We start from the raw sequence: 23,910 nt of genomic DNA, 5'->3' as shown, positions 1-23,910 counted from the left end.
ATTCAAACTGCATTTGCTGAAGGGTTCTGTATCTCGAGCACAAATCGTGCCTTACCCTTTGGAGTCTGTCTTACTGAGAATGAATAGTTTTGCAATCAGCTTTCTTTACGAGTTGTCATGATGTATATGCTGTATAACGTTATATATTTGCTGTCACTGTAAAAGCAATCTGGTAAAACATGTTAGTAATTTTCTTAAACTATAATATAAGAGCATTGGTATAGTAAGAACATATTTGTGCAAAGCATTGCCTATAAATAATGCCTGGCAAAAACTGGACAACTATTTTGTTTCTTTGATTTGGTGGAGAAAATGTGATTCTAACTAATAGGCTTAATGTTTGAGGTCTAATAGAGTCTACCATTTGTGTTTTTTCCTTCTTTTCCTTTGCAACTGTCTTCTCTATCTCTCCTGGTGTTTCTTTTCCCCTTTTTTACATGCTCCTTTTTACTGTACTCTACGTGATTGCTTCCCTTTTACCTCTCAATTCTGCTGGCATCCTGTTCGCTCTTGCCGTCTTTTCACTCCCATTTCACATCTGTCTCACTCTCTCCCACTGGAACTCTCTCCACTTCCTGTCCTCCCACATTTGCCAACCTCTCACTCTCTTCTATCTTCTCATCTCCCTGTCTCTCTCTATGTAGATGGGGTCTAATCTAATGTCAAACTGGTTGTGAAGGTGTTTGATCTGGTCCCCTCGACCCCAGCCGGAGTCCCCATGGCTGCTGGAGTGGCAGCCTGGCTCCCCTTCGCTCGGGCGGCGGCCATAGGATGGATGCCCGTGGCCAACCTGCCCATGCCTGTCGCACCAACCAATAAAAACAAGCGACAAGATGAGCTTATTATCCTCAATGTCAGCGGCCGACGCTTCCAAACCTGGCGGAACACGCTAGACCGTTACCCTGATACGCTGCTAGGGAGCTCAGAAAAAGAGTTCTTCTTCAATGAGGAGACTAGGGAGTATTTCTTTGACAGAGATCCAGATTCGTTCAGAAGTATTCTTAACTTTTACCGCACAGGGAAGCTGCACTACCCACGCTACGAGTGCATCACTGCCTACGACGAGGAGCTGGCGTTCTTTGGAATCATTCCCGAGATCATCAGCGACTGCTGTTACGAAGAGTACAAGGACCGCAAGAGGGAGAACACGGAGCGTCTTATGGATGACCTTGAGGACAACAAAGACAGTAAACTTCCCAACATGACTTTCCGGGAGACCATGTGGAGGGCTTTCGAGAACCCGCACACTAGCACCATGGCCCTGGTTTTCTACTATGTTACCGGATTCTTCATCGCCATATCCGTCATCACCAATGTGGTTGAGACGGTTCCTTGTGGCTCCACACCGAATCAGAGAGACATCCCTTGTGGGGAGCGCTACACAGAGGCGTTTTTCTGCATGGACACGGCTTGCGTAATGATCTTCACGGTGGAGTATCTGATGCGACTGTTTGCGGCACCGAGCAGGTACCGCTTCATGAGAAGCGTGATGAGCATTATCGATGTAGTGGCCATCTTACCGTATTACATTGGGCTCGTCATGACCAACAATGAGGACGTGAGCGGAGCCTTCGTCACGCTACGGGTGTTCCGTGTCTTCCGGATCTTTAAATTCTCCCGCCACTCCCAGGGTCTTCGAATCCTTGGCTACACGCTGAAGAGCTGCGCGTCCGAACTTGGCTTCCTCCTCTTCTCCCTCACTATGGCCATCATCATCTTTGCCACAGTCATGTTCTACGCTGAGAAAGGCTCCTCGTCCAGCAAGTTCACCAGCATCCCGGCCTCCTTCTGGTACACCATTGTAACCATGACAACGCTGGGGTGAGTCATATTGTCTCGGAATGACTTTCTCTCTGTATATTTTTACACTTTTTAACCCTGAGCACACATCAAGCCACACCCCTAATACATATCAGAGGGTAAGTCTTAAACGGGTAGTTCACCTAACGCTCTCAGAAAAAAAAATATGTAGAAATTGTACCTATAGGGGTACAGGAGCTTGTCACTGGGGAGGCACCCTTAAAGTTGCAATATTGTACTTTATTTACCCCTAAAACATTCAAAGTAGTACCTTAAAGGGAGATATATCTACTCTAATGTACTGATATGTACCATTTATGGGTAGAGAAGATACAAAGCTATCCCTTTAAGAGCTGTTGTATCCCTAAAGGTAAAAATCTTTCTGACAGAAGAAAATAAAAAATCTGTACAAGTGCGTAACACAAAATAATATATTTTGAAGCATTTTTTTTTTGTTTGTTTTGGACCCCGCTGACTTTCATTATATGAACAAAAACAGTTCTACACAATATCTTCTTTTGTGTTTCGCAGAATAACGTGAATCATACAGATTTGGAACAACATGAGGGTTAGTAAATGAGAACAGAATTTCATTTTTGGGTGAACTATTCCTTTAAGTAGGCCTATGTACAAGGTCTTATAAACCAACTAGAAATTTAAATGAACACAACTGTTTACAATATAACATTTCACCTCATCAAAAGAGAATCTGTTTCCCTGCAGCTTGTGGATTTTCCTTCTTTTCTGAGTTAACTGCTATTAGCATCTAACCCTAATGACCATGGTTGCTGACTGCAGTCATGCCTGCCCGAAGCAGCGGTAGGTTTGGATTTAACTCATTGCCCCAGGCTAGACTTTATTCATCCCTATTATGCACCAATTAATATTTAAGCTTGTGTGAAGCAAGCGGAGGAGCATCCTTCAGCGTTTCTCCAACACATTAACAGCAGACAGCAGCTGCAGAGCTGTATAGCCCCATTCATTTCAACCCTACTCCTCATAAATCACAGGCCATTTATTTGTGTGTTCATGACTGATACATATAGACATTTGACGCAGTGGTGTGTAGGATTAATTTAAGCAATTAGTTTGAGTGATTATATGTTGTATAGCTTGTGTAATCGGCTATACATCGGCTGATACAGCTACTACTGTATGTAGCTGTTGTGTCACTGTGGCTTTGAAACTAGAGCTGAAGTCAAAACGGTCTTTGACTTCCTGTTTAGATGGCGGATCATTGGCTGAAGCACCTTCCCTAGAGCCCTGTGACCCCAAAACAACAAGATTAAGGACTTAATTTATTGTGAACAGTAACTCATGAATGTTACATTGCCAAATGGTTTGGTCCTTGATGAATACGGTTGTGTCGGTGTTCAGGTTATTCTGAGGTAGAATTACAAAGAGTTAAACTTGGACTTACTTATTTATGCTTTCCTTTGAGAGTAATCTGTGTATATGTGGATGGCCAAACCTCTTAACAGGTCATTGTGGGTATTATGTTGAACTATAACCTTATATATCATCCTTATTGTTGTCTCAATGTTGTAGTCTAGTTTTACATGGATTTCAGAGTATCCCAGATCTCATTACTCATTACTACATTCGCACCAGAGATCCAGTCTCCACCCGCATCTGAGACTTGACCCGAGATGAGAGCGAGAGAGACTCTTCTCATCAATAAAACACACGGTAGAAGTGTGTGTCACTGTGACTAATGTTCTCAGGTACATGTGCTGAACAATGTAAACCACAAAGACATTTCCAACCCTGCTGACATCATGTGATCTCACTGCATGTGTGTGGGAGTGTTTCCCATTCAGTTCAAACCAGGTGTAAGGGATCATTTTTACGTCCCAAAGTTGATTGTGACAGTAGGTTCAGGTTTGTATCACATCACGACACACCTGTTGATTCTAAGGCTTCCTATCTGTGCTTGTCTTGACCAATGCAGTGGTTTGTTTTACACACCTGGTGCTTCTTTTATTCATTGATTCGTTCAGACTGAAGTGCATGTTAACGGGGTCTCCACCTCACTCCGCCAGAGTGAAACGCAGCACTGCAGTTCAGCTTCTCTGGTGAGACTAACACATCATGTTACCGTGTAAAACACAAACCCATTGCCCTACGAACACATGCGTGATACTCAGCATGTGAGCCAGGAGAACTAGTTAAACAGAAATATCAAGCATATATTGTGTGCGAATGGTTAACTCTTCTTCTGTACCTCGTCATCTGTCTGAAGTGTTTTCCTCCTCCTCTGTATTGTTTACATCAGTAACATTTAATTTAGCTGCTCTACTGTTGAATTTCATGGCTCTGTGTTTTGTCTTGGCAAGACAGCAGGCTAAGAGTTGAAAATAAAGCAAAAGAGTGCAAAAGGAAAGAGAGAGTGAAAGAAAGTTGTATCCTTTAGATGTTTCTCTTTCTTAGTTTAGGAGACTTATGTTTTATGTAAACATCAAGTTTGTCTTTGATGTTTCTCCTAAACTTTCTAGAGATGCACTGATACTAACGGTGTTTTCCAAATAGCACATATCGCACTTCAGAGTGAAAACAATCATGGCCACCATATTGAAGGGTCGTTCCAAACCGAAGTGCTCAAAACTGGACACTTCAAAGGGTCCTTCGGAACGAAGGATTTCGAAGGGTCCAACTGATGGACATTTCGGGCCCCTTTGCACAGAGAAGTTGCTTGACGTCACAGAATAGGTACAGGAGGTTAGGAGTTCGATTTTGTATATAAGTATTTTTCTATACTACTGTAATATTTATATGAGTTAGATTTGGTACATTATTATGGTCAAAATGACATTGTACTTCAACAAAAATACTTTACAGCTCCCTTTATCAGTACATTCAAATGTTTCAAATACATAAACACAATATATTTAACATAAAAGACCGGCAGTAGTTTATAATGTTACTAAAGTAAATGAATGAGTATTAATACAAAGAGTAAACCAAAGTAAAAAGACGAAGGCCTCCTTGATTGTCTCGTTAAGATGACCTTGAAGTGCGTTCCAAAAAAAAAGAGTTTTTTTGACCCCTACACCCTTCATCCCGTCGAAGCTCTCACTCCAGAGGGTAAGCAATTTGAAGGGATTAGGGCATGAGGGATGATTATTTAGATGTTATGGCTGATAACCATAAATGGCATATATAAAAATGCTCATATATAATTTGGTCTAAATAAATAAATAATAAACATGATTTTAGCCATGACAACATTTAAAGTATGAACATAGATATTAATTTTGGTATTTGCTAAAGATTACATTTAAAGGCACAATATTTAAATTTTCGCCGATAGAGGCGTAGCTTGATGACGCCGAGATTGAGCGTGGAATCTTGGGAGTTGTCATCTTCACCTCACAGCCGGTGGAAAAGAATCGGGACGGGACTCAGAAATCATGTTCATGGATGAGATTATTAACGTTACTGTAGTATGAAGCAGAGCAGGGCCGAGTGCTGTGGGTGCTGAACGAGGCCACTGGAGCGTTTGCTAACGAGAGACAAACGCGACACGCCTCAAGAGCAGCAGAACTTTTATTATGCCAAAGTTGCCGCTTCCACTTTTTCCGGTCAGGCGTATGTGGGGTAACGCAATGCTGTTTTGTCATATTAGATACATTTGAGTGTATTGAAAATGATGTTATAACGTTACTCTGAGTGTTCGCTCTGTGGCTGCTATGAGACACTTGTTGCACACTGCAGTAAACTAGATCGATATTAGAATATCACATTAATAAATGCTGGATGGCTTGTGTTGATAAATGGCATCCAATTAATTTTCAAACATAAAAACTAAGCTGCATCTGATTATGTTATTTGACAATAGTGTTTTTCTCTGACTAAATGTGTTGAGCTATATAACAATAATTGGTTTTCTGTCTATAAATGTATCCAAACAGTTGTTCCCTTGTTTAATAAAACGTAATATATTAAAGCTTTGGTTTTTCCATGGTTTCTACAAAATAAAACCGAAAATCAAGGGTGACGCAGGTATGATGTCACTGATAGGTCCGTGTCCTGGTTAAAATGGTGTATTTCTCTGGATTTAAACATTCTTGGAAACATCTGGGTTAATTTAAGTACACAAGTCAACAAAATATATAACTAGGGCTGCACGATTAATCCCATGAGCTTGTCATGCATGTCTCATTAGTAAAGCCGGTTCTGTGATTAGCGGTAAATGTCCATCACCTGCTTTCAAATGGAGCGGCACTTAATATACAGAGCCGTAGTTCGCAGACAAGCTACGCAATATCGCGTTCATAATCGCAGATGAATCGCCTTCGATTATGAACGCGATATTGCGTAGCTTGTCCGCGAACTACGGCTCTTACCTTTGCTGTCATCTAATGTTCACATAAAGTTAATGTAAATGTTAAAATAGGGGAAATTAACTTCACAATTAAATATCAAATATGCAGATACCAACTAATAAATAAAATAAATATCTAATATTGGCCAATGACTAAAATTCCTTATTCGTGAGAAGTAAAAGCATGAGAAATAAAAGCTTTCTTCTGAAACTCTTGAGGAAAAACATGTTTCTCAGAAAGCAAGATCTCAATTTGCTCTCCATCTAATCTTATTGCTATCTATGAGAAAACAACTGAGATATTAATGATATCTCTTTTGTGATTTTTCTTTTCTTATGGCATTAATCTTTGCCTTATGAGTGAATGAGACCAAATGAATGTGAACCCTATGTTGCGTGTTCTGCAGCATAACATCAGATTTTGTGTTGCATAAATTATCCAAGCGACGATTCAGTTACATCATGGTCCATTTGTTAATCTGGCCTTGAACACGGTACTGGAACAACCAGACCAGATCCAGGCAGGGTTTTATCTGGATTTTAAAGCTGTTAGAGAGAGAGAGATTTTGACCGTATGAGGGCTGAGTCTGTTTTGAAATTACTTTGAGCTTTTACACTTGTGTTGTAAAACAGGAAGCTGCTGAGGGATTGCGGATTTACCAAAGGGAGATGGGAAGCAAATGGATGTTTGTTTATTGATTTATTTATTTATTTGTTGTAATAAGATGGTGTTGACCTTTAGGTGGAGTAGCATATTCTAAATGACCTTTAAAGAAAAACACAAATCTCTAGTGTGCTTTACAGCACAGTGGCTTACGAGAGATACACCTGAAATATCATTTTCATTCTCTTTCTCTCTATATATAATTCTCTATATTGGTAGCTTATTAACCAATAAAACTACTACTGCAGGGATAGAGGCTAAGATATGCTCCCTATGTTATGGACCTATGCATTCTGCACGCTAATGTTGCCATGAAGAAAATCACCCTGCTAATGAGGGCTTTCAGTTGTTACCACAAGCATTAATTAACATGACACTCAGAATTCACGCCCCTGTTGCAAGCACTGAATAGATCCAGACTTGCCATTCGGCCCCAACACAAGCCTGACTGTCTCTCTGCTTCAACTCTGCTTCTATTGCTCTGTTGGTAGGTGAACATGCATGGTCGATACTGATCAGAAGCATTGATTAAAGGGAACAAAGGATGAGGTAGAAGAGGATAAGGGACAGAAAGAGGAATGAGGTTGAATCCATTAGCAAGGGTGAATGATGATAATCACCCACAGCTGCAGGGTGTCAAACCAAAGCGTTTTGGATCGGTAAGGCAACATATGTCTGTGTGTGCGTGGGGGGTCACTGAGTTCAGAATAGCTGTTTCTCTCATGACGTTTGCTGTCAGGGGTTGTGTAGGAGCAGCACAGTACAAAAATCGGTAAAAATCGACTTCCAGTTGAACCAAGGAGATTTTTTGTGTTTCTAATGAGCTTGATCTGCTTTGCTGTACATAGAGATATGAAGTTTTCAACATCATGGACTGAAGTAGATATGGTGAATGTGTGTTGAAATGGATATATAGCCCACCTTTGGTGTCTAAAAGTGAAAACATGACAGTTTTATTTTAAACTGAAATAATCTTTCACAATTACCGTTTTATGTATGTATTTGTTTTATGTTTGATGAAATAGGTGAGCATAATAGACTTATTTCAGAAAAATGGCTCCAAAACTTCTGAACGGTAGTACAGTATAGTGGTTATCTTTAAACACTATAATAATTTAATAATCAAATACTCATTACCTAAATAAAATCATTACTTCAGGTCCTTTAGGTATCAGTATTTTTATTTATCCATGTATTTATCATGCAATTTCCTGCAGTTTAGTTAACCCTAAAATGCATGAACCAAAAAAAACCTACACAAATGCATAGAGTTAAAATGGCGCATAGTGAAATTAATGGTTTTCTTCCAAAAAACAAAACAAAAATAGGTCCTATTAATGAAATAATTAAAATAATTGATATAAGAAATGTGTATTTGTCCACTTTAAATGTATATGTGCATAACAAAATTTTAAATGTATTATTTTTAGTTGTACTTTTTCTTAAATTCTAATTAGATCTACTGTAGAGTACATTCAAGTCAGAGCCTTCACTCCCCACATTTCTCATAGAGCATGTGAAAATTACCTTTTCAGTCAGAGACAGAACATTTCACATGTATTTTCACCTTTCTAAGCTTAACTTTTGAGCAGAGTTTGCACCTCTTCCTTTGTTTGCGCCTTCGCTGTCACCTTTCTCTACTCATCCACTGCATCTGAAATTACATACTGTCTGAGTAGGTTCTACATTCGATAAAGAACTACAAAAGTATGCATGTGTATAGTATGAATATCATCAAGCATTAATGTGTGTAGTATGAATGCAGTCTGAATGTACTACATCCTCTGCCATGTTAGCATTGTCATGAGGGCTACTGTGTGACTCGTGTAATTTCCCTGCCATTCACGACCCCTTTTTCATGGTCTGTGAATAGTAAAGTGTCCATTGGATGTGAACTTCAGAATCATGGAAAAGGTAATAGGTCATCTGAGATACCTTTTTTATTGCCTACTGTTTTATGAATGCTGTAAATTCAAACATACTACTCATTTCACATACTGCTTTTCACCTGCGATATAGTAGGGAGATATGTGTATTTAGACACAGGATTGGATCAGAGCAAATAAAATCACAACAGGTTTTTAAGCAAGCCATAGAGTTTTATGAAAATAAATATTATTGGACAAAAATGTATCCCAAAATACTGTTGAATCAAAATTCAGAAATTAGTTTTTTGAAGAATGAATTGATTATTGAAAAAATAAATGTTTTCATTGATAAAATATTTTTTAAAATATCACAGCATGCCAGGACAGTTTGAACCCCCTATATGCATTCTAGGGTTAATGAACAAGCAGGTCACCACTTTTAATGAGATGTGGTACTGAACTGAATGGTATGAATCATAAAGCATGGCTTCAGAAGACTTCCAATAGAGCGCACAGACTACTTTTGTGTTGTTTTGTGTCCTTGTTGAAGCTTCAGAGTTCCAGTGCCCATTCATTGTAACTGCAAAGGGGGAAAATCGATCTGTACAATTCTTCTTAATTCAGTTCTATAGAAGAAAGAAACTTGTATGGGTTTGATTGAATAATGACAGAAGTTTCATTTTTGGGAGAACTAATCCTTTAATGCAAATCACAAAAGTAAAAATTTAAGTATTCAATTCAATCATTTCTTTCTCTCTCTCTCTCTCTCTCTCTCTCTTTCACTTTGTCTATCTCTCTTGCTCTTTTTTTTTCCCACCCACAGTGAACTTCTAACCTTGAGCTGTCTAGATGAAATCCCCAGATCCATCTTTAAAATAAATAAATAAACAGCAGCCTGTCTTTATCGGTACAATTTTGTTGTGGTGCATTTCATCAAATGGCACAGAGAGAATTTTACGAAATTCAAATGAGTAAAGAGAGAGATAAAAAAATCATTTGTTTGTTTGGGTTTTTGTCTGTCTTCATTCAAAGGGCTTTGTGTTCCGTGAGGTTTAGAGTTTCTATGATGGTCAAATTGCTGCCGTTTCATCCCATCAGCCCTCCATAAACACACACTTCCACCATTAGCGATCAGATCTGATGACATATAATGGGAGCATCAATGAAGGAAGGTATTGTTACTCTGCGGCCAGTAAAAAGAGCATTAAATCCATTACCCGTACAGTTATTTCAACAAGCTTTCAACCCAATGCCGATTTCAGTTGATCCAGTGGTCACTGGTCAAAGATGTCTGGATTTCTAAGGGTTTTATACTGATTTGCCGTGCCTTTGTTTGTGTTTGTCTTCTGGTTTAAAGCTGTCGACAGAAGGTATGAGGAAAGATTACAGGTGTTAGGTCAAGCTCTCCACTTTAATGAAAGGTCATGGGAGGAGAGTGACAGTCAGAAGAATGTCTGACCTTTGAAACCTCAGAAAATACCAATCCAAAAAGTGAGTATGCTATCTACTCTGATGATCAACTCTGAGTTCACAGCTGTGAAACTATACATTTTATATGCCGTGCTGTAAATTGTATGCAGAGTTGGCGCTTAAAGGAACGATTTACCCAAAAATGAAAAATATGTCATTAACTAACCCTCTTGTAATTACAAACACCTATGACTTTCTTTCTTCTGAGGAAGAAGACATTTTGAAGCTGAACTTTGAAGTTTAAATAAACCCTGACGGACTTTCACTATATGGACAAAAATGTATTGTTTCAAAAAACAAACAAACCACAAATCCACTGATTTTTTTCCAACCCTAAAATCATAATCATTACAAAATAATATATACATTTATTTTATTTCCCTATTTTATTATTTTATTTTATTTGTTCATGAACTCTAACTACAAATTTAGTCTTGATGGCGAAATATGAATAAGATTAATAAAAAAAAAAAAACAGGAATGAGAAATTAAGAATCAAAGATACAGAAAAATTTTAAATTAAACTAAATACAAAGGATTACCAATGAAGTCACACGGCTGCTCGCTGATACAGTGGTGGGAATGTTACTACAGAGTGATAAAGGTTTCAAGTTCAATTCCCTTTTTGTCAGGGGAAAATTTTGTGATAACCTTGACCTGTACTATATGCCGCTTTTATCATCTCTATTCCATTTTTGGCTTCTAGCAGGTAAAGAGGCTTTTTTTTCCATGAGCACTTATCCTATTTCTATGGTACAGACACATAGCAGCCAAAGTGAGGGGGCAGTGAAGTAAAGCCCAGGGAGTTGCTGCAGAGAAAGATATCCACTAGGTCACAATTCATTTTCTGTCCTGTCAAACTGCCCCGAATATTTATCTGAAAGATGTGTACGCGCACCCCATGTCACCCCAGAGAACGCTTCTGGGGAACGATCATTGAGAGGAGGCAGTGCCTCCATCGCGCTATTGGCTATTGTGCTGTTTACACAAAAAAATCCTGCCTCTTATTTTTGTGCATGTTCTAATTCACAAATTAAGTATAAACCGCAGGACTGAATGAAAAATTATGGTGTTATGGAAAGACTAATTAAAAAGTAAGAAAACAACTCACCCACTTGATATCATCGTTTTATGTCACATAACATTCAAACTTGAAATGACTGGTAAACGTGATCTATGAGGGATTTTAGTGAGCAATCTGGTGAAAATAAGGGTACATCTCCATGTCTGTGACCATCATGACACCTGCAGTGTTTACCGAGCTGTGATGACTGATGATCTGAAAATAAGTTAAAAATAACTCCTGAACATCTGTTCACAAATAAAATACACATGGAATATTAAATGTTACTGTGGTTTTATAGTTAGTATTTTGGAATAAATGTAAAAATATTGAGAAATATACATTTAAAAAAACAGTCAGGACTTTGCCTCCTCTTTTCAGAACACCACTTGTATATATGCCAGGATTTGCCATTGCTCAAAGCGAATACTTTCACAAGTAATTTACTGATGTATTCATTTTATAGAGTCGTCGCACATTGTGGCTATTATATCTTTCTCATGAGTAAAACGCATGAGAAAGATATAATAGTTTGGTCAAGTATGACATTTTGGCTAGTATGGCAGAGGAAGCAATGCCTCTGGACGCCCTCCTGTAGTGCCGACCCTGATTGTATGCTGTATATAGAGTGCTTATGACAGGTGTACAAATTGCCATCCCTCTTCTCAGCATGGCGAATGATCATTGTTTCCTGCTGAAATTCCCATAAGCTGATATATCGAGGCTCTTGGAAATCATATATGAGAGTATTCATTAACGAATAATGTTTGTATGGAGAGAATCTGTGTGTTCATTGTCATAAAAAGCTCATTAAAACTGCATAGAGAAAGAATGAATGAATGACGATGATGGTGTTTTTTTGTGCTGCTGTGTGCAAATGACCGTGCTAAAGTTACGCAGCTGTGTGATCATCTTAAATATGATATTTGCAGCATTGTCCCTCTTTCATACAGACACTCACATTTTCCCCCGAGACCGCTTATGTGCGTGTGCTGTAAACGTATAATTTTGCTCTCCCCTGTGCTCTTTTCAGCTGTAATTGTTTCAATTCTGGGTTTTTGTCTCTCTGAGTCTAGCTGATCCACACACTGAATCGTGAAGGTTTCAGAAGGTGATTTGTCACTCAAACACATGGAGTAGTTAAGAGCAGACGTCTGACAGATTAGTCTCATGACATGGAAAGATTGCATAATGAATACATTTCAAGACTTCATTCATTGCCGCCAAAGCTCTCTCTCTATTGCAGGTTCAGTTTCTTACTGTATGCAAGTAAAATACAAAGTAAATAAAATATGAATATAGCACCTCTTAAAATAGTGTTTAAAAAGAAGACTTACATGAGCTATGGTTTATGTTTAAAACCAGGTTGTTTAAATTAAAATACGAGAATCCTCCTTCCTAAGATGTGACCCTGGACCACAAAAGCAGTCATAAGTCGCACAGGTATATTTGTAGCCAACAATAAAATGTATGGGTCAAAATTATCGATATTTCTTTTATGCCAAAAATCATTAGGATATTTAATAAAAATCATGTTCCATGAAGATATTTTGCAAATTTCCTACCATAAATATATCAAAAAAATTATTTTTAGGAGTGGATATGCATTGCTAAGGACTTCATTTGGACAACTTTGAAGGCGTTTTTTCTCAAAATTGTGATTTTTTTATTTATTTTTATTTTTTTGCACCCTCTGATTCCAGATTTTCAAATAGTGCACTCTAAAAACTGGGTTTTTTTCACCCAGCCATTTTTTTCAACCAATTTTGGATTTATTCTTTTAGCCAGCAATATAATAATATAGTAAAAGGCATGTTTTTGCTCACCCCCAAATAGGGGCAAATTTGTGGGGTAATTTAAGCTGAAACTTGACCAGACCAGAGACTTATATTACATCATGTCAAAGAAGGCATAATAGGTGCCTTTTAACCCAACCTGCTGGGTTTGTCCATATTTTACCCAGCTTGGGTTGTTTTTGACCCAGCATTTTTTAGAGTGTGGTATCTCGGCCAAATATTGTCCCTTATGACTGGTTTTGTGGTCCAGGGTCACAAATATAAAGGAAGCAATATAAGTTAATGTATAAAGACACAATAAAGTTTCTTCAATAAAGTCAACACTAAGAGTAGTTAAAGTATATGTAAAAACTATAAAATAGAATAAAATAACTGTATTAGTCTCATGATTTCTAACCATTATTTAGAGTAAAAAAATTTGGTAAACACTTAATAAGTGTTATTTATATTATTCAATTATTATTATTAAGTGAAAATAATAATATTTTTATTATAATAATTAAGAAGAAGACTACATTTATAAATAAATATATTTTAAAAAATTAAAACAGAGTAAGGATGACAAACAAAAAGTAGCTAGGATTGTCAGTCATGTGCCAATATATTCTATTCTATTCGAATATAAAAAAGAGAGTGAAACAAAATGCAGTAAGGAGGAAGAAGTGTGTGACTGACAGAAATGAACGTCTCTCCCACTCAGTGTTTCTGTTTAATGCATTTGGTCATTGACCACTGTCATCTTAACTGCTGGTAATGAATCTGCTACTGTCACACTGAATAATGATTTCACTCCACACCACCACCAGCTGCTGCTGCTCGGGGCTGTGCATATGTTTCTGCGTGTGTGTGTGTGTGTGTGTGTGTGTGTGTGCGTGTGTGTGTGTGTTTGACAGGATCAAAAACTTTGCTTGTGCTACATTGAATAAACTGGGATAAATGTCTGTTGTTTTTGTCTTTGGGCTTCAATTTAATCATCATTAGTGACTCATTCAGAGACATGAAATGGATGGTTTGACAGTCACATGACTGCAGCAGCAACACTTCATACATACTGATGCATACGCAAAGACACACACAAGCACACACCCGCAGCTACCCTTCTGTCTCCCGCGGATCCTTTTCGACCCCAGCTGGTTGATGCTGGTGCTAATGTCACTAAACAATCATCACTTCTGCGTGGTGTTTATGTTTACTCCTGATATTAGTTGCTCATGGCAACAAATTAATTAATGACTCTGCAGTGATAGCTCCTGCTGCTTTGAACTAGTGCTCATAAAAACAAATATGCAGCTTTAAACAGATGGACTCTGGAGTGAAAATGTGGCTTGTTGTGCCAACCAGCCTCTGAGATCCAACTCTCTTTGAAAAGAAAGGACCTGTGACCGAACGCTGACTGAATACTGCAGAAATCATATTCTTTATCTGTATTTTTCTTGTTTTCCAGTTAATATTATGCATCTCTGTATCCTTGGTAAACAAAATTTAGTAAGAAAATCAGACTTGTTTTCAGAGAGTACATTTTGAATTAAGTTTATTTTTCTTGTCCCACTGGCAAGTATTTTCTCCCTTATTTTTCAAGCATAAACTTGACTGACGTTTATGCTTACAGTTAAAGTTTGTATGCTGAAACATGTAGGTTGCTGTGAGTGTAAGCTAGAGGACATATCTAAACTTATCATCACCTTCATCTGAATGTGTAAACGGAGAGAGAGAGAAAGTGTGTGTCAGAATGTATGGAATGAAATAGTAGCTGACTGCATTCTGAATCTTGACACACTGCAGAATTTTTTTGAATGTGAAACAGAATGCAGTATAAAGCTGCAAACATTTCAGTATATTATATATATATATATATATATATATATTAATATATACACATACAGTAAATCCCCAAAGCACTGGCCGAGATGAAGCTTCATCCTCCAAGAACGTCGAAACAAATTGTAAAATAGGCGCTATGATTAAATATGAGTCACAAGTCATATCTTGCATTTGAATATGTCCTTTGGCAGTCCGATCAAATAGTCAACAAGAAAAAGAGAGTAATTATTAAGGTTGTGGTTAATTTTATTTTGTCAAGCTTGAAATGAAAAGTGCTGCATTGTGGGATGCTGCAATCTGCTAAGTGTGTTTTGTGTACTGCAAATTTGCAAATGTAGTAGGTAATCCAGATCTATGCATGCAAAATATAGGTATATGTGTATTACTTTGCTTCATACTATAGTATATACAGCAGAAATTGTAAGGTCTGTGTTTGTGAGATTGTAAGGGTGTGTGTGGTTTTATTACTACAAATAAGAGCAGTAAACCCTAGTGTCCTTCTCTCTCACCTGTGTTATTTTCCACAGCTTTTATCTTTATTTAAGCATTACGCAATCACACCACAGGACATCTGCACCCAACCCCCTGTTCTTTTTAACTGCATCTGTACCCCTTGACCATTTTTTCACCTTTTATATTCCTCCTCTATTATCATCCTGTTCTTTTTCTCCATCAGTAAAGTATCAGTAGCTGGACTGCGGTGAGTCAAGGTGAATCTGGTCAAACAAACTGAACAGCATCCCGGTGGGACCTCATCTCACTGCGGTCACACTATTGTCCTCTCAGGTTTTCCTGCTTCACACAAATGTGGTTAAACAGCTCGAGGCAAACAGACCGGTCAGAACGCAGCCAATTCCACTGACACCTTCTGCAGAACCGCAACCACCTCTGATGCACACAGAGTTCGATCCAATCAAATGCACTCAGGATACAGTCGCGTGATGCTTTTAGATGCGTCCCATTTTGCGTACTTGCCATTTTGTAGTATAAATAGGGTGAGTAGTGCATTCACACTGAAAATTCCAAAAGTAAAAAGTGCACTTTAAATACCCAGATAATGCACTTGAAAGATTAGTTCACTTTCAAATGAAAATCACCCCAAGCTTTACTCACCTTTACTATGACTTTCTTCTTTCTAAAGAAATAAAATCGGAGATATATTAATGAATATCCTGACACATCCAAGTTTTAAAATGGCAGTGAACAAGACCAGTGAGTATGAGCTGAAGAAACTGCATCCATCCACATCCATCCATCATAAACATACTCCGGGAGGTTAATAAAGGCCTTCTGAAGTGAAGCGATGCATTTGTGTTAAAAAATATCCATATTTAACAAGTTATGAAGTAAAATATCTAGCTTCCACCAGATTCAATTTAGGAAGAAAGCGCAATGCCTTTCGCAGTTCAAAAAGCTTACGCTATACGTCCTACGCTTTCCCTATTCTACTTGCGGAAAAATCTTAACTGACGCGACGCCAGTTACGTTTTTTTTTTTGTAATTTGAATATGGAAGGCGATCTGACGGAAGCTAGATATTTTACTTCATAACTTTTTTTTTTTTTTTTTTTACCCAAATGCATTGATTCGCTTCAGAAGGCCTTTATTAACCCCCAGAGCTGTGTGGAGTACACGTTTATGATGGATGGATGCAGTTTCATCAGCTTCATACTCGTTGGTATTGCTCACTGCCATTATAAAGCTTGGATGTGTCAGGATATTCATTTTGTGTCTTTAGAAAGAAGAAAGTCATATACACTTAGGATGGCTTGAGGGTGAGTAAAATAACCTTATAAAATTCATATACTACACGGTTGAGTACATAGTGTATATTATAAGTGCATAGTGTCATTTAAGACACAATTTTTGTTTTAATCTGTAGTTAAATGCTGGTTAATAAACATTTAGGAATGTCTTTTATATCAGCCCCCCTTAAAATCTGCGATTAAGTTTTGTGATTCAGGTTTGCCGAAAACAGCTGCTACAGTCATTAAAACAAACTTAAGTTTGTTACATTAAGTATTATTCTAAACTCTAGTCAATGACAGGCCCTATCAAAGCCAACATCTCTCATACGAATGCTCTCTGCTCCAGTGTCGTTATTGGTAACTTTTTAAAAATAATTTCAGTAAGTGAAATAAAGCTGAAATATTGCCTAATAAAAATAAGACTGAAATATTATATTATTAAAGCTTTATAGAAATATATAAAAAAGCTAATAAAAATGACAAAAGCACAAAACAAAACTAAAACTTAAATTAAAATTAAAAATGAAACCTCAAAATAACATAAAACCTAATTCAAAATATTAATAAATGCTTTAATAGTAAATAATATTAAAATAATACTCTGCTCCACAGTGAAATCACAAATTAAATTGCAGCCAAATTTGCTATCATTACTAATACATCTACTCGCATACAGATGTGAGATTCAGTCACTGCATTTAACCCACTGCAAAATACACATACACAAGTCCACAGAATGCACAATATAAACACACTCTTGCCAAACTACAGATATTCAAATCACTCTCTCAGCCAAGCTGCTGCCATTTTAGCAGCCAAACTCGTTCACAAACATGCACGTTCACTTACATAAACTTACAAACACACACACTCCAGGGCACCAAATGCGTTTGTAAACAGGCAGATGGGCCCCTTCTGCTCCTGATCTCGTGTCCGTCTCCACAGCCAAAAACTGCTGATCCAGGTCACACACTTAAGGATAAACACTGAACATTCAGAGCAGACGCAGCACATCTGTTCTCAGACCAGATTATTCAATAAGCATGTTTACATGCGCTGTTATAATCTATCTGTAGAAGTATACATGACCAGTGTTGGGGAAAGTTACTTTTAAAAAGTAATGAGTTACAATATTGCATTACTCCCTAAAAAAGTAACTAATTGTGTTAGTTACTTTACTTATTTTTTTGCTTTTTTGGTTTGGTTGAATTGGATCACCACAGTTCAGCATTATATACAGATTAAATACAAAGTATATTTTTGTTATTTACCAATTTGTTATTTAATTATTGCAGGTTTGCATAATATTCAGAGTTTGCATTTCACAGTTTTGAGGAATACTGAATCTGTTTTTGTGCAAGTGAGATGTGTAAATGCATGCTCACATTTAGTCTAGAACTACAATAACCATCATGTTTACACTGCACACACAACACCTCTACACCGATTTCTCTCAACATGGGGATAGGAGAGTAAGTCAATAAATGGGAAAACAAAGTAGCTTGTGTTGCTTTTTTGAAAAATTCACTCAGATATCTTGTTGAACATTTAAAAGTAATGAGTTACTTTACTAGTTACTTGAAAAAGTAATCTGATTACTCAACTTACATCACTTGTAATGTGTTGCATGTGTTATGTACAGTATTGGGGGTAATTTAATATTCCAAAGATTTAAATGCACACTGCTTGTCTTTTAGAGCACTCAGCTGAGGCCATTTGTTGTGTGCTTATTATCATTTACAACTTCACAAAACCCAGACTGATAAGATTTCAGTCGGACAAACCATTTATAAAGACAAATTATTTTCTAAACTTCTAAAGTGCATGCAAAAGTACTTAATGTCCATCTGTTCACATTTTGAGCAGGATGTTTATTGGTGTAATGAAAATCTGATTTTAAAATGGTTAGGCTGTTGCTACACATCCTCTGAATGGACTTATATGCTTCAACTTCCTCTTATTTCAGTCACTTGACTGTGGAAACATCTCTGACACCACTGGTTAACCTTTGATTGATTTTTCCATATTTATCTCTGCTTTAATCTCCGTAAATTGTTTTCCATTGACTCTCAAACTGATTAGATTTGACTGCCAGAATCAAATGTTGTCTGCAGGATCATGGTGAGATGTTGAACAGATTTTTTTTATTGAGATCAGTGGAAAATATAACTTTTTCAAGGTATTATACAGACCTTGTTTAGCAACATCCAGTAAGGATGTTGATGCAGCAACATGTCCTACTAGTGTAAATCATGTTTTGCAGATTGCAAACGTGTTGAAACATTGCAAATGTACAATGAATTGAGTAAGAAACAGATGAATAATGGATTCTAGCCTCGTTAAATCCACATACTATAGATTCTGAGTTCAGGTGCCCAAACCACAGACTGCTCTTACTAATTGAGTTCGACTTCTGCTGGATAGTTCAGTAGCTGCAAGGTCAGATTTATTGACAAAACTTCAGTTATTTGGCATAGGTGAAACTAATCAAGAAGATTTGAGATCTATGAACTTCAGAAAGACCATGCTGCTGTTTGAAATTTTGCTAGCGATCAGCACAATCCATCATCCAAAACCATGTAAATTCATGTTAGGATATTATGTCATCTTATGTTATTTTGCGTAGGCAATTATATCTAGTTTTAAGGATGTTTAAATATTTTGACAAGAAATCAAGACAAAAATACTAGTGCAGTGAGCAGAATCTGCATACAAAAATTGCATACAAACATACTGTGCACTTGAACATACAATATAATAAGCTAAACTGAACACAAACGAAATCTGATAACCCCTGGCCAGTGTTGTTACTGTTAACTAAAACTATTAAAAGTTGTTTTTGTTAATTGAAATAAAGTTGAAATAAAATAAAATATGAATATTAAAAATTATATAAATTGAAGCTAAATAGAAAGATTAGAAAAACAAAACAAAGCACTTAACATTACTAACACTTAAACCAAAATTAGAAAAGAAAATTTAAAAATAAAAGTTTTTTGTTGCTGTCGTGCATAAACTTTGTATCTCCAAAACACTACTTTTGGGAAAAAAATGTAAAAATTTAAAAACTGTATTTTTTAATATATATATATATATATATATATATATATATATATATATATATATATATATATATATATATATATATATATATATATATATATATATATATATATATATATATATATATGGAGTTTTGAGGTTTTACCAACAGTTTAAGGATCCAATGGAGTTACAAGATTTATTCATAAGATGGAGATAAGAGGTTTCTACCAGGCTGTGACATTAATCAAAATATGAATAAATTCTATAATGGTAAATAACACTGACCCCAACACAACAGCTAATAACGGCAAGAGGCTCAATGAGAGTTATTAGTATATGATGACAGTACAGAGTTAGAGTGACATTACCTTATGTAAGTGTGCGCTTTAAAGAGACAGTTCACCCAAAATGTAAAATTCTGTCATCAATTACTCATGTTTTTCCACATGAATAAATAGAACACAAAGCAGATAATTTGTTTTCCATTCAATGAAATTCAATTGGGAAAAACTCAAAGTTTAGAATGGCATGAGGGTGAGAAAATGATGACAGAATTTTCATTTTTGGATGATCTTTCCCTATTAAACCCATCATGTACAGGTCTCTCACACACATTCACAATAGATAATGTAAAGACTGAACACACATTCACAACACTTTAACACCATAGAATTATTTCTTAACTCACAATCGTCTACACAGTCATGCATCACTCTTACACATTTACTATGAACTAACTGTCTGTGTGTGAGAGAGAGAATGAAAGGTGCTGCAACACAGAGAAGCAAAGAATAAACTCAATGCACCCAACCCCACTCATCTTTCTGTTTGTCCCTCGCTTTATCTCTCCCTCTCTCTTTTTTCATCTCTTTCTGCCTGTGTGTATCTAAGAGAGAGAGAGAGAAAGAAAATGTTGGTAATCCAAACCTGGCTGTCAGTATTTAATTAGAAGGGGTCTGTGATAACATTGCAGCAGTCACAGCAAAGAGGACTATGTGTGTGTCTTTGTGTGTGTGTCTACTGACAGATACTTTCGCTAAGAGGATGGCTGTTTTATACAATCATCTCACTGCTCTCTATTAAACATGGCAAAGTGAGGGCAGCACTGACAGGACCTGGGACTAAAATACACACACACACACTTGCTTGTATAAACACATACATAAACTTGTTTTGTGTGTGTGTATCCCTAATAGAAGATGGTATATATCTACATGTTATAAATTATTATTATTTCGGCCTTCTTTTTTTGATTTAAAAAATTATCTGGCCATGTTCGGTCAAAGTTAAGTGATAAGTTACAATTAAGGGCAGTTGCAATAAATGGGGCTTTTAACTGAGGCTTTTAAGTCTCAAAACGGATGCAAAAGCACCATAAAAGTATCTAGTCCCCATGACTTATGCACTATATTTGTGTCTTTTAAAGTACACTGACAACTATTGTGTAAATCTGTAAAGCCAAAACACTTTGTTCAAGACACATTTATACATTTACATTATAGGGTACAATAATGGTGCAGTCATGACCAGAGTCTCTGTTGGGAAAAGGATATAGTGTTTTTTGTTCATTATTCCTTGCTTTATATTAAAGAAATAACTGATAAAAAGGCCTTGGTCAAAAAGAAGATGGTGAAAAATCTCCTGGTTGTTCTGTGTGGCCCCAATTTCAATATCAATATCATGGAGAGATAAAATTCACCTGCAGCATAAAAATGATCATCAAATCAACTTTTCAATCCATTTTATGGTGAGTCTCCAGTGCACATTTACCACTGGACCAAGTCTTATTAGACTAATTTCATTATCTTCAATGTAGCATTTTGTCTTTTTTAAGTCTTTTATGAACTACTCACTGCATCAGATTCACATTCACATTTTTTCTCTTACCCTAGTCTCTGTTTCACTCTCTCTCACACACATACATCAGATGAGATCCAAGTAGGTTGGAGGTCCGTTTTTTGTCTCTATTTCCATCTCTCTGTTTCTCTATCTGTCTTTTACACACATGCTCGCATGCTATCTTTCAGAATGATTTTTCTTCAGATGCCAAAAATAGTACGGCACCCTCAGGCTTCACACGCAGCCGAGGTTAAAGGTCACATGCTTCTTTCATCAGTTCTGAAGATTCTATCTATTCAACCTTCTGTCCAGCACCTTCTCACCCAGTCGCCACACACACACACACACACAGACGGCACACAAACTCACTGCAAATATATTCAGACCGTGAGGGAATATGAGGGAAATTTGATTTTTGAGGATTTAGCACCTGGTGAAGCTGTATTGCAGTTGCTAAATAAAATAATACCACACGGCATACCAATATCAATATATAATATTTAATTATGCATGCTCATTTTCCACTATTTCCACATTTCGATTACTTTTGCCATCATCCAGGCTCACTTAATTTAATAAAACTGTTAAAATGCAATTTTATCAAATCTCAAAATGAATATCTATTTTTTTATATACATATATAAATACATATATTATATACAGTATAGTGATGACTATATTTAATGTCAGCCATTTATCAGTCATTGGCCATAACATGAAAATTGGCCAAAATATGGACACATCCGTCAAATTTTTTAATATTGAATGTTGCGATGCCTAAATTCACTTTCAAATGATTAGTATTTCAAACGATTTAAATTTTTAGTGTTTAGTTTTTAATTAGGAAAATTATTTAGAATTGTAATATTGGCCACAAAATCTGTCATCTTTCTTTAATATCTGTGCATCCCTAGTTTATTTTCCCATATGAAGTATGCCCTGATACTGAATATAATAGTAGATTTTTATATTAAAGCCATCTGTCTGAGGACTGGCCTGCCCTGCACTCTGAGCTAAAACTTCATTGACTCTTTCCCAGTATTGATATGTCTTGACCCATTTCTCTTTTCCTTATTTAGACACCTGTATTGTCCTGTTCTCTCTCTCTCCCTCACAGTGTCTCTCTCTTTGTCTCTTGATTGTCTTAATTAATGTGTGTTAAAGACTCAGCGCAGACGCAGTTAAAGTTCACTTCTGTCGGTGCATGTGCGTAACCTCTCATTCATATTCAATTAGAAACATTTTTAATATGAATACTAAATATCACAGTCAGCAGCGTAATTTGTGGTGCTGGAAGTTTCATAGTAATTTTTTTAGGCAGGATTTCTTTTTAATTACATCAGCTGTAAAAATGTCCTGCAAATACAGTGTGAATATTATATCGCTACATAATCCTCTGCATATTTCATCAGACAGGAGAAACATCCTTACATTCATGGCTTTGTCATACTGTCACCAGCACAATAATAATGATGGATTATCCTGTCGTTCACTCTCATTTTTCTCTCCCCCTCGCTGAGAAAATGGGCCGAGGGGACTAGTTTTTCTGCCTTTGCTTCTTTCATTGAAATGGGCAGGGTTTGCATTATTCAGTGCCTGATATACGGTTCACAGAGTGATGTAATACTCCTATCAAGCTCTGGCGAATTGGTCGGGTACCCTCAGGCTCCTGCGCTCTGATTGGCCAAACGACTTCCTTTCCCAGTGCTCCTACTGGCTGAACACCCTTGGGCTTTGTGATCTGATTCGATGCCGCACTGCCTTCTGCTTTTATATGCAGTGATTCAAACATTTGTAAAGTTTGGAGCATGCACACACTTGTGAGTACAGTCAGCCATAACAGAGCGGAGCGATCAGCTCAACTGCAGCTGTCTGAGAGTTACTGCTCCACTTTTGCAAGTCATCTCCGGTTAAAGGAGGAACAAGCGAGTGGCAAAGATGACTAGTCGTCACTCTGCAACACACACGCTGTTCCTGTCAACTCAGATCATGACACATTATTCAGCACTGATTGAAAATACAAAAACTGAAGTATTTTTCCTATGTAATTCTTAGTTTTCATTCTTGTGCAGATGGTTTTGTTTTTATTTTAGTTACAAACCATTTCGGCACATTTGATTCAGTTTTGCTAAAGATGAAATCATGATACAGACTTTTGTTTTAGATATTTAAAGGCACGATTCAGCCAAAATTAAATGTATTTCATTATTTTCACACCCTCATGTCATTCCAAACCCATCGGACTTACTTCTGTGAAACACAAATGGAGATGTTCAGCAGGATGCTGTCTGCCACATAATGAAAGTTAATGGTGACCATGGTCATCAAGCTCTAAGAAAAAATTAAAACACAACAAAGTTTCATAAAAGTAGTCCATACTATTGTTGTCAAAAATACCGACTTCGATACCAAGTCGGTACTTAAATTTAAAAAATGTGACGCTTTGAGTGCTGTTGAGCTGATTCGTAAACAC

At 36.8% G+C, this 23,910-nt stretch overlaps 1 protein-coding gene across 1 annotated transcript in view; it reads left to right on the top strand.

The window, feature by feature from the left end:
* Nucleotides 1–703: 703 nt before the first annotated feature.
* The window catches only part of kcnd3 (potassium voltage-gated channel, Shal-related subfamily, member 3), a 120,275-nt gene continuing 97,068 nt past the window's right edge, over nucleotides 704–23,910 (top strand). Inside the window, exon 1 of the mRNA XM_067393768.1 lies at nucleotides 704–1,821. Within this exon, the coding sequence (XP_067249869.1) occupies nucleotides 719–1,821 (1,103 nt within the window). The 5' untranslated portion in view covers nucleotides 704–718. The remainder of the gene's footprint in view (nucleotides 1,822–23,910) is intronic.

The sequence above is a fragment of the Chanodichthys erythropterus genome, chromosome 9 (assembly GCF_024489055.1).
Source record: "Chanodichthys erythropterus isolate Z2021 chromosome 9, ASM2448905v1, whole genome shotgun sequence".
Classification (NCBI taxonomy): Eukaryota; Metazoa; Chordata; class Actinopteri; order Cypriniformes; family Xenocyprididae; genus Chanodichthys; species Chanodichthys erythropterus.
Note: the sequence above shows the minus strand (reverse complement) of the source record. Positions and strands in the feature narration are given on the sequence as shown.